Source organism: Xiphophorus hellerii, chromosome 6 (genome assembly GCF_003331165.1).
Source record: "Xiphophorus hellerii strain 12219 chromosome 6, Xiphophorus_hellerii-4.1, whole genome shotgun sequence".
NCBI lineage: Eukaryota > Metazoa > Chordata > Actinopteri > Cyprinodontiformes > Poeciliidae > Xiphophorus > Xiphophorus hellerii.
In genome coordinates, this window is record NC_045677.1 from 12,673,857 (window position 1) to 12,689,765 (window position 15,909).

Below are 15,909 nucleotides of genomic sequence, written 5' to 3' on the forward strand. Positions count from 1 at the left end.
GACAGTGGATGGACGAATGGACTGTGGATCCTCAGCTGTATTTAGGTCTGGACATTGATTACCTCACATCAATACTCCAACTGTTCAATAGCACCTGGCTGAATGTCAAAATGATGTGAAGTGTTTTCTGGCACACGTAGTATTTTGCAGTCAGGCCGGGAAATTCCGCTTAAGTGACCAGATCTGACCAGAGCTACACTTTTAATATTTGGACAGTATTGTCCAGTATTTGTGCCCTTACTGTGCAGTTCTGTTTTTGTATAGTTTCTATTTTTATCTTTGTGTGAATCTTCATGGTTACCAGTCACTTCGCTGCCATCGCACTGGAATTTCCTCGCTGTGTGAGACAACACAGTAAAGGTTTTTGCTGTGTTGTCTAAATAGCTTATGGCAAACTGCAGACACAACTTCATTTGGCTTCCTTTCAACAACGGCATTCATTTAGCTAATTCTCCTTAATGGCCTGGTTTTGAGAGCAAACAACTGATTGACGTACTTTCCACAGTTTCTACCACTTCGCCTGTGAATTTCTGCAGCTCTACCAGAGGTACTATGGTACTCTTGGCAGCGCCCCTAATTAAGGCTCTCTCTTTAACTTCTCTTTATTCCTGACCTGTCCGCTGTATTCCTTTCTCTTAATGTTGCTATTTGTTTACTAAGGTTATCCAAGAAACCTCTGAGACCTACAGAGAACAACTGTATTTATATTCAGATTAAATTATACACAGGTGGACTTTATTAATTTAGATGATCTCTTAAATTAAACTAGATTATACATATACATATATGTAGGGATATCATGGGCTGAGTAAAAATGCATTCCAAACATTTCAGGTTTTGATTGGTTTCATTTTCCTTCCATTTCACAGCTTTATCCTGGGTGTTGAGCCATCATATAAAACAGAAATAAACAGTGCATTTGGTGGTTCTGCTGCAAGAAAATGTGGAAATGGTGCATTAATACTTTGGCAAGGTTCTCAATTACCCCGTTTCCACTGAGAGGCACGGGTCAGTGCAGTTTAGGCTCATCGTCCAGAGTATCCAGAAATGAGGCGGTGCGAGTCTGTTGTATGGGCCGCTTTAACAATAGAAACAGACATAATAGCATACCAAACGGCACTAACCCATGCCATACCGCTCAATGAAAATGAGGCATTAGTTAAATGTTCAACACTCACATGCTCAAACTACTGATTACTCAAAATACCAACAAATACAGGCTGACAAAAAAAGGTCAACACACAGGGATAAGTATGCCAATGCGCTCATTTTTTTATTGCACAACAAGGTATTTTATGTCTGTTTATGGATGCTGAAACAACATTGCCACTGACTGACAGACCAGCTTATTGAGATAAACCAGGGTGTGGTTCTGTGTTGTTGACCAACAAAGGTGGTGGACAAGACAGCCTTTTGGACACAGGAGCAAATCAGCCCCTCACCCCAGCCACCAGCTGTGTATCGCAGTCTGGAGAGACAAGACGACTACAAAGATCACCCAAACCAGCCCCGTTTTCCCACCACCATCATTTTAGACCAATTTGGTAAGAACTGCGGCTGGGGCTGGGAGCTGAGTTGTCACTGGAATATAAACATCAACTTAAGACAGAGTTGAAGTTGAGTAATACCTAAGCCTGTTTTTGTATGAGCAGAAGCCGAGCACAGCCTGAGATGTTTGCAGACTGGTTTTCATTGAGAGAAGAGACGTGTTTCAGAGATCTGTGCTGTCATCTTCATGGTGCTGGTAAAGTGTGTCTGGATGCCCACACTGAGCCGTTCGTGCAGGCTGTGGAATGCTACTAAGTCTAGGATGTGCTAGAGTCAATTCTAGAAAGCATTTCAATATTGTTTAGAAGTTTCAAAACAGCTGTGGTTGTGACCTTTTATAGGTGTTTTTTTATTATTATTTTATTTGTGCTGGCATCTCTCAGCTATGTGTGGGTTTCAACCCCCTAAATGGCATCATATTCTCAAGTGGGACCAACATTATAGAAGGAAAGGCACAGGAACACACACACACACACACAAACTCAAGCACACAGAGTCCTGAAGCAGAGAGAAGGCTTAGGTAAGTTAAGCAGGCTACAGTAGCTACGACACAAAAGTTAAACTGTAAGACTAAATAAAATCATTGTACAGTAGTTGGTACACAACAGTTTCTAGATTTGAAGGTCCCACAACAATCATACACAGAACTCTGCTTAAATGAGAAAAATACAAGCATGCACTCCTGCTTTGTCTGTCAGCTAACTCATCTGGGAGTCATGTTTAAGACTTGCTGTGACTCAAGATTTGGATTCAGTCTTGGACAGAATTATTTTTCCCTTTAATGGCCAACACCAGATCAGTGTGCAACCAGCATCAGTGTGAAGGGGTGTGCAACAGCACAGACCGACGATAATCCAGCATATGAACAGCCTTTTATTTATTTACGTATTTATTTTTTTTATCATTTTGTATATGTATTTTGATTTTGTGCAAGCATTTCCACAGTTTTGCTAGTTAACTTCTGCTGTTTTTGGCTCAAGCAGCTTTCCTAAGCTAATGTCTAGACTGCTGATATCCACCAGGAGCTAGCCAGAGCTCACCCTCTCTTTGTAAAAATGATGCTTAAACACCAGGTTGTGGTGAAAACCCGAGAAGGTGCCCCACATCTCTGTGTATACCATATGTACAGAACATGAACGAACCGAGTACAGCGCGCATGGTGTTGGAAGGTTCAACCCAACATAAAATGTGCAATTTTGTGTTTCCCCTATCAGGGAAAATTGTATATACTGACATTGTCATTGTAATTTAGCAATACTAGTCATCTAATGGTTTGTACATATATTGCAAGTTGGAAATAAAAACACATATTTGCAGTTTTACAGGCACATACATACCACAAAGGAGACTATGTGGAAACTAGATGTACTAGGCACAAGGTATATACAGTCCAAGTGCAGAGGGCACATTGTAAATATAAATCATAAATCTACAACCAAATAAAACTGACTGATAACTCAGAAAGAACAGACAAACATAAGACCCTGATTTGCTAATAAATCAACACCAAGGCATTCAGTACCCTCAACATCTGGTACAGCAAGAGTGAGAGGCTTGAAACTTTGAGATTCTCAATCACTGTCAGTCAGTGCCAAACACATTTGAAGGAATTCATTCCCACTTTACAGCAAAGTCCAGAAGAATAATTATTAAACAATCACACTTTGAACCGGCCCACCATCAGGCCAATACAGCACACACGTCTCAATGGCAGCTAGAAGCCGACACACTGAGCAACCCGTGAGACAAACACAAAAACAGATAAACTGGCAGTGTGCGCTTGGCCGGGGCTGTATCGGGCCTGTGGCTGACGGTTCAAACGGAGCGGTGCCGATCAAAGTGTCTCAAATGCCATCCTTTGAGTAGGAGGGAATTACACACTACATGTAGATGCAATGAAACAGAGACGGTGCCTGATATTGCCTGAAACATTAGCTCTTTAATTCTCCATTCATCTTGCTCTTGCCGACTGTGGACTCATTCAGAGACCTGCACAGTCTTGATAGCAGCTTAACAGGGCAAACTCTGGTATTAGCAAAAAGAACTCAGGAGAAGGACCAATTAATCAGACAGAACAGTACTGAAGTGCACAGAAAAACACAACTCAGACAGATTTCATTCAGAATGGTGTTGGTGTTTTGGTGTTCACTTTTCCCACAGGAAAAAAAAGAAAACAATTTATGATTCATGTGTCACTGAAAGGTTGGGGAGGCGGTACTGTGACTCAGGAAAGACTAAAATAAGTTTTTTTACTCTTTTGTGAAACAGAAAATTTAATTTTGTTTCCTTCATTGTAGGAGTGTCTCAGTTAGTTAGAAATGTTTTGAAACGTAGATTTACTTCAGTAATTCAGCTTAAAAAGTAAAACTCGTATTATAGATTAATTACACAATTCAAACTTTTGTTTCCATTAATTTTGTTGATTATGGCTTACAACTAATGAAAACCCACTTTCTCAAAAAATAATTTGACATGAGACCCATAAGTCAGAAAGCACTAAAACCCTCCACAAGGAGAACAAACCACAAAAAGCCACTGCTAAAAAAGCTGTCTGTTTATAGCATAATATCCAAGCATATTAATTCATATTAATGAGAATCTGAATGGAAGAAAAAACAGTTGTAAAGAAAGGTGCACAGCAACAAAGATGAGAATTAAATTATTCAGAAAAAAAACTTCATTCAAGATTCTGGGGAGTTTCAACAAGTAGTGGACTGGGGCTGGACTCAGTGATGATGATGATGATGATGATAGATACTTTATTCATCCCCAAAGGAGACATTTATGCATCCATTTCAGTGCTTTAAGAGCCACCACACAGAGATCTATCTAGGACAGACGTTGCATTATTTGTTTAAAGCCAGTCCTGAACCAGCGAGGTCAAAGATGTCTCATTATGACTAAGGAGAAAAAGGATTGGACAATTGCCAAGTGGCCCAAAGTACTTTTTTTCAAGATGGAAGGAAATAAAAATAAAGATCCTAGGGTATGGAAGAAAAGTGGAGAGGCATATAATCCAAACTAATTGCTGTCCAGGCTGAAGTTTCCACAGTAAGTGGTGATTTTGGGAACAATTTCCACTGTGACTAAAATCAGCACAGCCTTATACCAGGAAACTTCACGTGACAAGCTTTACAAAATTAATACTGATTTAATTTTCTAAAATGAAAACCCACACTAACAATGTCCTTGGTGTCACTGAGTTATACAGACCAAAAAGCTAATCTGACTTGTCAGTGTTTTCAAGGGGCAGATGAAAGACACAAGACTCAACAATGAAGACAAGCTGAAGGCAGCAGTTAAACTAATCTTGGGCTTCCTTGACATCTCAGCAGAACCTCGTGCCGAATACTTCCTTCTTGTGTTGCATTGATGCAGTAATTCATGCAAAAGGAGCCCAGTCAAATATTGAGTGCTGATAAAGTGCAGTACATGGACAGTCATAATCATCAAAACAAACAGAAATACATACATGCTTAAAATATTAAACTGCATAAGAATTTCAGTTTTTAATTTGAATCACTAAAATAAATAAACATTTTAATCACCTTCGAATTTTAGTTCCAACTGTACAAAAATGACCAAAGGTTCACAAGCCATACAGTGAAGCCCTTGGATAAAGACTGTCACCAGTTTTTAAGATCTCACAACGAGAGACCAACAATCTTAGGATTATTACTTCATGGGGTTTTTTTCTGTGCCAATTAGAATTACTCAAGACGATTACGTAAACGAGCTCAAAATATGGGAATAAACATGTCTACATAAATCAATGGAAAGCCACATTGTGGCAATCAATACATAGCTGTGAGAAGGTAGCAAACCTGAGTGAAATGTCCAGTGATTTTACAGTTTGGCTCCAAATCAATGTTCAGAGCTGAAAAAGTTGGCCACCATGTTTGTTTAACATAATGAACCAGCTGCCCCAGTTGACTTCCCTTTTACTCGTCTTTACAGTTTAACCATATATTGGGTCCAGAAGAAGTGTGACGACAGTTTTGAGAGAACAGAACATTGAATTTTTTTTTTCTTCCTTTTTTTCTTTTTGATTACAAGGTTGTAGTGCAACACAAGGTGCTTAAGTGGACGTCCTCACTTCTCACTTTGGACAGAGAGGTTCAAAGTAGTTCCAGCACGCTCTCATTCATGCCCTTTTCGGTACATTTTTTTAGACTTTCGTTAATATTCAGATCTGGGGTTATTGGGTTGTAGTTTAAATGGTAAATACAGCAACCTTCAACCCAAATAAGCATCAACAGACTATAAAAAAAGATCACACAGACACTCAGCAACTCATACAGCAATGCTCAGTCCCCCCTTGCATCATAAAATCCTCTGTCCCTTTATTTACATGGCAGTTTAAAACTGATTAGCTGTCGTCCTCCTCGTATGGCATACATTCAGCAGGAGAAGGAGTTTTTAGATTCAACAGGATCAGAATGTTTCGAATAAAAATAATCAAAGCCTCGACCCACTCTCGCACTTCGAACCAATGGATTTCTGTGCACCTAAAAGTGGAGACATTCACCGGAGTTCTAGGTGATTTTTTTTCCAACTGAGGCGTCTGTACCCCATATTGGCCACCCTATGAATTTAAACATTTGAAAATGCCTTTCGGGTGACATTTTTGAGGATCTGACTTGCTGAGCTCAAACGTGGATTCATCCTGTGTCTTTAAACCAGTTGTAAGCAGTTAGTCTAGTGTTTTGTTTTCTTTTTTTAACACAAAAATAACACAGCAACATACCCTTTCATTCCCTCACACATTTTTGGTTAAGGTAACAACATGGTCACTGGATTACAATACCTCAAGTGAAGCCACAATAGCTGCTGGATTCTTTAAAATGTCACATAATAAAAAACAAACGAAAAAAATACATAAAGAAACATGTCCACTTTCCTGTACAGCATAAGTATAGATATTCATATTTATATATATATATATTTATATATATAGGCGGGGTAGAGTATTGCAGAATTATATTGCATGTGTTAATCGATGAACCTAGACAGAAACAAGCAAGTATACAGTATGGGTTGTTCACAAATGTTTCCTTTCAGTAAAGCTCAGATTATTAAACCATCTTTGCCTTTAGGGTTACAATCAGTATGTTGAGCAAACAGCTGACCTCTTTCCAGATGATTCATGAAAACAGGGCAGTGCCACCGTCAGCATTTCCAACCAGTCATACTTGACGATGCGTCGTAGAGTGCATGAGTCCCTTCTCTGAAAATGGAACCAAAACGTATAAACAAAAACTCTCTGACGCACACGTACTCACACGCACGCACACACACAGCAACACTCACATATATGCATACACGCAAACCAAATATATGGCTTCTAACGTTGAATCAAGGCAGTTAAATAAATGGCATTTTCTTCTATGTTTCTTTTTTAGTTGATACAGACACAACCAGACTTGGTGTTCAAGCTCAACTTTGGTTTTGGGTAGATACAATGAATATAACGTCCTTCCTTACTTTTTTCATCGACTATTTACACATTGATGTAAGATCGACCAGCGGTCTAAAACACTAACTCCACTACTAGTTTGAACGGTATGAAGATGTGTGTTCTTTTGCTACGACAGCTTATACGGAGAAAAAAAAATTACATTTAAAACACTTTTGAACGCTTAAAATGTCATTGTCGTTTGACCTCAAGTCCCTGATTTTCATTTTTAAGTCCAGCTCCTGCTAGATTGCATTGCATGGATTCTACACAGTATGTAATTGGTACATTAATCATACTTTTCATCATATCTTTACAGTAAAGTCAGCGATATGCAGTAGGTGTTTGGAAGCAGAGTGAAAGGGGTGATACTAAGACTAAAGGTGCTGGCACAGTAGACCAGACCAGTTCAACCTTAATTTTATATACTAATATAATCGTATTGACTCCCTGTAGTCAAAGTACTTCAATACTTCGAGCAGCTCCTTTCTTCCTGCTGACACCAGCACACAGTGCACCAAGGTTGAAAGACTGGTGGCGCTGGCAGTAGCTGATTGGTCATTTAGCAAGCTGAATGATCAGCTGGACTGACCTTTACCGCACTGATTTTCCTACAAAAAAAAGGCCTCTCTACTGAACTCCACTAGGGTCACAAGTTGGAAGACAGCCGGGATCTGGCAGAGTCTAGCTCCGGAAGGCTGACAATCGAATCTTTCTTGGGAACTCCAGAGTCTGGAGGTCCCGGTCCAGCAGCTGCTGCTACTGCCCCCATTCCAGTAGGTCCACCTGGAGGAGGAGTGGAGGCAAAGGCCACCCTCTGCTGGGCTCCAGCTGGTCTCCCCACACCCGAGGGTCCCGGTAAGTTGTGGTGGGGAGGTTGTTGGGGGCCAATGGAGGAGTTGGAAGTGCGGGTGGAGGGCGGGGGGCTGGGGGCTGCAGAGGAAGCCTGTGGTGTTCCTTCCTGGGGGAGTGAAGGCTGAGATGCAGACAAGGCCCGGGTGTCCTGGCTCAAACTACCCATATGGAGAGAGTGGGTGCTTTTGTGTGAGGCGGGCCTCTGCTGGGTGGTCTGTGTGGGGCTGGGTGCATGGTGCTGGACAAGGGACAACTGGGACCCCGACGGTCCCACACTCGCCATGTACTGAAAAGTCCGTCCTGTAGCTGTGAGCGGGCTTTGGACCGGGGGGCTAGAAATAGCAGATCCAAATGCCCCTCCAAGTGTTTGGGGAGGTTGAGACTGAAGGGGAGACATTGAGATCGGACTGGACAAGTTCTGCATCACCTGAAACCGTCGCACCATGCGCGGGGACTGCAAAGTCCCCGGACCCACCAAAGGGCTGGCCATTTGAGGGCAAAAGCTCATGGCCACAGCTTGCTGGAGGGTGGCAATTGCAGAGCCAGACTGAGGCTGACCCGGAGGGGCAAAGATCCCACCTATAGAGGGAGTCATAGACATGGCCCTCGGCCGCTGCAGATCCACTAGTTTCACCATCTCACGGTCATATTTGACGATCTCCTGGATCATTTCGTTCTCCCTGTTGTTGAAAACACCGGAGTTGAGATCATGCTGAACCTTGTGCATCAGGATAGAGTTCTTTTTACCTACAGGAAGGAGCAAAGAAAAAAAAGAGGCGACATTAGAGAATATAAAAAGCAAGGACAGTACAGAAGGAATAAAACAGCTGAACAATGCATAAAAAGAAGCAAATTAGAATTTGCACAAATAAAGCAACAGTAGCTTGATACAGGATGTGATGTCCTTCACACCAGGTACATCCTCTGTTCAAATAAGCCCTAGGGAAAGTAATGGAGTCACTTTGTACCTTCATATATTGTTACGGTGTCCTGTGTCATTTTCAGAGAACAAAGCATATAATTTTACTGCCCCATCTACATTTACTGCCTGAAAACATTAAATTTTTGTAAATCACGATGCAAGAATTCGTTAATGGTGACAATATTAGACTTAGGACAACATATTTCATGCCTTGAATTAACCCTTAGCCTAACCTAGAAAACCTTTACCAGATCTTTGTATAATCATCAAAATGATGCTTTGATGTGAATCTAGTTCCTTTGGATATTTTCTCATTTGTTGTACCTATACGATCTAGCCGATCAATGGCGACGGTTTCGAAGGCTCTTCTCATCATTGGATACTCTTCTAAAACTTCGTTGAAGTTGTCAACAGACAAAGAGTAGAGCCGACAGTACGTCTCTGCTCGCACGCTGGCTGTTCGTCGACCCCTCGTCAATAAGCAAATCTCTGAAACAGCAAGGCAAAGCTTGAAAATAAATGTAGGAGCAACAGCACCTAGGAAAAGCAACATATCCAGGACAAAGACAATATCCCACCTCCAAAATAAGAGCCATCAGACAGTTTCATAGCAAGTGTGCCTTTGGTGATGACACTGCATACGCCGTGCTGGATGAAGTACATTTTTTTGCCAATGGTGCCCTCTCTTATAATATAGTCTTGAGGTTGGAACACCTCAAAACGTAGCTTAGTCAGCATTGCTGTAACAAAGTTTGGTTCTGCGTTGGCAAACAGCGGCATGGATGCCACCAGTTTTCGGCAGTTGAAGTTCACTATTTCCTAAAGAGAAATTAAGCACAATCAAGCACAAATATACATATAGATAGACTATGCTCTCTTTCTGCATAAAACCTGTCACAGGAGGAGTGTGTAAACACACCTTGTAAGCTAGACAAACACACATTAGCTAAGCAAAGTCTGCACTAAGAATGAAACCATCCATTTCAGTTTAACTAACGGATGAAAAATCAAAACTCTAACCTTATTTATGGAAAATAGGCCAAGTTGATAGATCTTACCTCTCTGAGAGGTTCACTGAGTTCCCCCAGGATGCTTTCTTCGTCAAACATCTTGCCCTGGTACCTGTGCTCATAATAGTCATGGATTTTCTGTCGGAAGTCGGCAGGCAGCTTGTGGAAGGACATATACTGCTCCACTTGTTTGTACTAAGAGAGAGAGTGGGAAACACAGACATGATGTGCTGTTAATGCACTGCGTAAAAACTGCTTTTATTGCTACCCTTTCAGCTACAGTATTAAAGAACATAATACGCAATAGAGGCTGCACATTAGCGAGGACAGAGATGTTGCATGCACACGGCCTCTCTTTCATTGTTTTTCAGTGCACCATGGTTTAATTTACTTATTTCTGTCCAAGGGTAAATGGAATGATAAAGTACACCGTCCTAGAAAAAGACCAAAGGAAGCGACAAATTGATTTGCACACAGTTAGAGAAGCAAAGAGTATTCACCCACAAAGAACAACCTTGGTTTAAGGACAACCCAAACTTGGACAAATGTCTTCCGACTCACCTTAAACCCAACTACATAAACTGAGAGATTATGCTCTAATCTTTGAAGTGTAGTAATTGTGCTGACTTGTGTTTGGAAGCCCAGTTCTGTTGCCATCCTGAGGGAGCCTGCCCCAAGCAGGCAGCTGGTCCAAGTAAAGATATGCAGACATAGCAGCGAAAAGCAAAGTAACAAAAATGAAGCACAAGGAAAAATATTAAGTTGATTCTGTCTCTGAATAATGTAGAGACGAATAGATTCTAACAAAGAAAAGCCACATTAATTAAAAAGATAGATGTGTTTGTTGAAATCTCTAGGTCTTAATAAGAAAAGTCAAGTATTGTTAATCAGAAAAACAAGATTGTATTTTATAGTTCAACTTATTTCAGAGGCTTACAGAGTGGACCAAAATTGTCAGGATCTGTGTTTTTCTGTGTTTATTTAGAGTTTTCTGTGTCCTTAAGTCTCTTCGTTGTCCTGTCCTCCCCTTGATTGTTCCCTGGTGTGTCTCGTTTCTGTGATTACCCTCCCCTGTATTTAACTCCACCTGTGTTCCTTGTTCCTCGTCGGGTCCTCGTCTATGTTTAGTCCGTTCGTCGTCGGTGTGTCTCTGTGCGAGCTGCCGTGTACTGGACTTATTTATTATTAAATCATCATAATTCATCTAACCTGGGTCCGCTGCCTCTGCCTCACCACCAACACCACCTGCACTTCATGACAAAAATATAAAAAAGTTAAACAAACACAATGCAACAGAAACACCGGTACTTCTAGCCAAATTTTACTATTAATGAGCCTCAACCCTGATGAAAGTTTAAACATTAAGCTTACAAAGAAAACAGAACTACATGTATCAGTGATGAATCATTTGGGCCATCATGATATTCAGTGTCCAATTGGACCATAATAAAAAAGTGAAAAAACATAATCTGCTTATTTTTGTTTTTCATTTAATCATGCCCTCGGTCACAAGAACGTAGAAGGTCCGGACATGCATGGCAAGAACTAGACAAGTTATTATTAATACAACAATGACCACATTCTCTAAATGTATCAAGAAACGTCCTCTGATGTTTGCTTCAATAAGTTTAGCTCACTGTAACAACACAAACCAAAAATGCACAGTTCCTTTCTGCAGCAGAATACACTGTACATACTGCCAGATGCCCCAAGCAAAACAAGTCCAACTGCTCAGTTTTACAAGCTCAGAGTCCTCAAGAGCAACATATAAACTCCTCCAAGGCAAATTGTTTGTCAGAAACAGACAGCCTATCCCTTTGCTTCTAAAACCAAGAACATTTGGCAAACAAACATTTCTGTTGAAACAATGTGGACACAGAATAACGGCTTCAAAACTTTGCTGCTCAGGGCAATGAAATCTTCACCTTTCACGTTCCCTGGTTTTATGATAGAAACTCAGTGATCTGTAATACTGAATAGAAAATAATCCAAGCCACTCTATACATGATTGTGCATATATATTACATTTAAATGAAAAAAAATAGTGATGAAAACCTTATCCCTTATAAGATGTCGAATGTCAAATTATTTTTTAAAAAGGCTGGTTTTCAGCTTGCAATTTGTGTTAATTGTGTATTTCATGAGGTTTAAATGAGTCTTACTGTTAAAAGATTTTAAATGAGATTTGACGTGAACCGAAGAAGCTTAACGTTGTTTGGTTTTGCTCTGCGTTGGGAGCTATCAGTATGAACATTAATGTGTGAGGCTTTCCTGCTTGTTTACTGAGAGGCCACTGCAAACTGCTGCCAAACCCAGCAGACTACAGGTGGTGCTTTAGGTGGAGCGTAAAAAAAAACCCTCCCCTGCTACTGAAATTGATCTTGTTAGTGTTTGTACTCTAGTGGTGAGGTGGATTGGTAGAACAGGCCTAATTGTTACTAGGAGACTTTGTCAGTGCAATACATTTCGCAGTCCCTGTAGTGCCTTTTTGTCTCTAATCATTACTCTTAGGGACAAGTATATCATGTGTGTTTTTAGGACTATCCTTGCCTGGAGACTTACAATATCTTATCATAACAGGGACACTTTGCAGAGACAAGCAATGTCTTCACTGAGACACCTCATGAGTCAAATCACTGGATCCAGCTTTTATATGAACACACTCCCACTGTCAATAAAGTCCTTTACAAACTTCTAGTGCATTAATGTACACAGTGAAGAAAAATACACTGCTAACCTTTAAGAAGAGCCACCTTCGCTGCTAGATCAACACAAGGCGTTCAGCATGGCAGGAACACAAACAGTCAGCTTCTATTGTTGAAATATGCTAATAACAATCCAAGAGAAGCGGCTGACAAATTAAGAAAAAAAAACAACTAGGAGCCAAAACTGCAGAGGGGAGAGTGGCAGAACAGTTTAGGTGCTGCTGGAGATTTCTCCTTGTACTTTGCTGTCAGACTGTGTACACTTCAGCCCAGCTCAAATGTAAAGCCTCACAAGACCACAGCTCAACCCAGAAGCTATAAAGCTGTCCAAAAATTTAGAGACGTTAACAGCCTGGGAGACACTGGGAGTACTCACAACTTTCAGGGACAAAGGAAAACACCATTAATATGCCGCCTATCACAGATGCACAACCTGAAGGTTTCAGCGTCCTCTGACGTCACCTTGGGTAGGTTCAACTCACTACTGAAAGACAGACCAATAAATGCAATGGCTTAGGTTCATTTCTTCTGCAGACAACTCTTATGTCCTGCCAGAGGCCCCAAGCAAAACAACGAGCTCTGAGTCCTCGAGAGCAACGTCTAAACTCCTGCAGAGGAAATTGTTTATTATCAGAAACAGGCGGCCTTGCCTCTCCGCTTCTAAAAGAAAGAACAATTGACAAACAAACATTTGAGCTGTGCTCTGCTGAATATAGGTGTACACAGACTGAATGTTTCAACTCCTCTCTGCTCAGGATAATAAAAACCTTCACCTTCCATATTCCCTTAGATCATGACAGGAACACAATAGAGCAGGCAATCATCCAAGTTGCTCTATTTCAATATTTACTTGATATTTTCTACAGTGCTTTGCAATGGCAGAGCAGTGGTGGGCTGAGCCACACTTTTCAGATATTTGCATGTAAATATTATTAAAATCCACATTTCCTTTTCCTTTCAGTTCACAATTATGGACTACCTTTTTCTTTGTCTGTTGCATAAAATCAACAAGTTGATGTAACACAAAAACATGACAAAAATCAAGAAACTTGATTAAAGAAAATGCTATTTTATCAAGCAGCAGTTAATACTTGCATAGAGAAAAAATGTATTCATAGTTCTTATTTTCCATTCAGATGGTTTAAAAAGACCAATAATAAAACATTTCATTTGCAGAATAGCACAAAACATTCTGATTTCACAGATATAAAACCGGAAAACCACGTTATACAGATTAGTTTGCATGATATGAGGGAAAATATGCCACCATGTTATAAAAAACTTTTTTTTTTTTTTTTACTGATACGTAAAAGAGAGATTCCTCAATAAGCATTAAACATCCAGCTGTGGTTCACAGCCTTAAACTAAGCCCCTATGTGAGGAAAACGTCTTCTTCACACAGCCGAGCGTGTTTGAGTTGCCCGACACAAACTCTCACCTGCATGAGTGACTCTGCATCCTGATATCTGCAGATGGATATCAGCCTGCAGAAACGACCCTGCGTCACAACTACCCGACATGCTGACACGGACTCTGAAGCCGGTGTTGCCCTGCAGTAAATACAAGCGCTGATTGTAAGGAAAAGTGTGTCTCTGGGTGAGCCTGTCATTGCGGGGAAATATCAAACAGGTAGAGCGACCGACCGCACAGCTGATTCTGCAGCTTCTGACTCAGCTAATTCTGGACTAATGAGGCAGATTAAAAACGAACCGCGGTAGATAGTGACACACCGATGACTTGGCTTTTCTTTTAGCCCAAAATTTCGATCAGCATTAATGAAACAATCTGCATTTGCTGCTTCATTTTACCACAGTTTTTCTCAGTCTAATTTACTATTTAGGAATTTGTTGACATTCACAGGAAGCATTTATGGACAAATTCTACTGAATTGCACATTTTCTTCCTCTCAAGTATTATCCCCATTAACCCAATTAAGCCATCTGTTTTTACTCTCCTCTCTTTCGTTACGCAAATTCTACTATTCTGATTTAGGTTTGCCCCGAACAGTCATTTGGGGCGCATAATTCATTCACTTAATTTGTTCCCAGCTAAATCGGCTCATTACAATATGAAGCTCATTCACCGAAAGACAGGAGGATCAGATAGCGGTAAGTCAGAGCTCGTCTTGTCTGCCTTTAGTTCGGAGATGCGCGCAGAGGCAGCGACAGCACACTGTGAGGCCTCACACAGAACAAAGTCTCATTAAATGAAATGGAGCTTCTTAGAAAATGCTCAAAATCCCGACGTGCATTCAAAGGGACCAGAAGATTCCGCCTGATAAGGGACGGTTCATGAGCCGCTTTTATTTATTTATTTATTTTTTTGTCTTCTTCTTCCTTTTAGCAATGATGTGAATATGATCCAATGCAACGGAAAAGGCCGTTTTTGCGGGCCGCTATCTGCAATGTCAGCCTGCTTCTGGGTAACTAGAGGGATCAATGACGAGCATACAGAGGGGGGAAAGGCTGTTGTTTAAGGTGCTGAGAGAACAAAAACATCCTGCAGATCCTTACAGAGCGCTCCGACTTCCGTCTGTTCCTCTGTTTTGCTGACTGAGCTCGGTCTCCAACACCTGATCTTTAGAGAGCTGATTCAGTGTTAAACCTTTTAGAGGAGGTTATCGATGCAACAGATGGATCTGTGGGGTTACAACACGAATCCGTTTTGATCAGAGAAAGAAAAGATCAAACTGTTACAAACTGTTACTTGGACGTCTCTCAGAAGGATTTGTCACCGGCGAAGGTTTCGGTGCTGAACCACACTGGTGCTCCAGTCACTCCAGTTTGCAGGAAACCAGTGCTGTGGAGGCTGGACTCTTGTTTCCAATCATGTGAACCAGTTTCCTCTGACCTGATGGTGAGCTTCAGTCTCTTTCCAGACCCAGATAAAATGGCCACACTTGTAAAAAGTTGTTTTCATGTGCAGTTTTTTTTGTGTTTTGTTTTTTTTAACTGGCTGTCTTTGAGTTTTTGGTTGCTTAAGACATTTCTGTCTGAAGTCACTCTACCATCTGCTTTCTCACATCAGCACTGATCTCCCTGGACTTTTCTGCCGGCCTGCAGCCAATCCTAACACTGCTTTAAAGAAATAAGCAAGAGAAGAATCAGGTTGGCACACATATGATCCGAGGTGTAAGTCAATCAGCAACAGAAGTCTGAGAGGGAAATGGAACATGGACAACTTTTAGGAGCGTTCCTTGAGGACCGAATTAAATTTTAATCCTTTTGTGTGATTTGTGTGTTGATTAAGTCAAATATCACAGCATTTTTAAAGCTTTCTAAATAAAATGATTATATCCCAGAAGAAGAGCAGAATACCTCATGTCTTCACAGATGCAATGTTTTTGTTTTTTTCAGTTTTGAGTTTTTGTGGGTTTCTCTGATAGTATATTTTGACTCAGTAAATGAGTATCAA

General features: G+C 40.8%; 1 protein-coding gene across 1 annotated transcript in view; it reads right to left on the reverse strand.

The window, feature by feature from the left end:
- Positions 1-1,248: 1,248 nt before the first annotated feature.
- LOC116721750 (potassium/sodium hyperpolarization-activated cyclic nucleotide-gated channel 2) overlaps positions 1,249-15,909 on the reverse strand; it is a 43,061-nt gene continuing 28,400 nt past the window's right edge. The window contains exons 5-8 of the mRNA XM_032565663.1: positions 9,839-9,985; positions 9,359-9,599; positions 9,105-9,269; positions 1,249-8,605 (exon numbers count right to left, since the gene is read on the reverse strand). Coding sequence (XP_032421554.1) covers positions 7,653-8,605; positions 9,105-9,269; positions 9,359-9,599; positions 9,839-9,985 — 1,506 coding nt within the window. The 3' untranslated portion in view covers positions 1,249-7,652. The remainder of the gene's footprint in view (positions 8,606-9,104; positions 9,270-9,358; positions 9,600-9,838; positions 9,986-15,909) is intronic.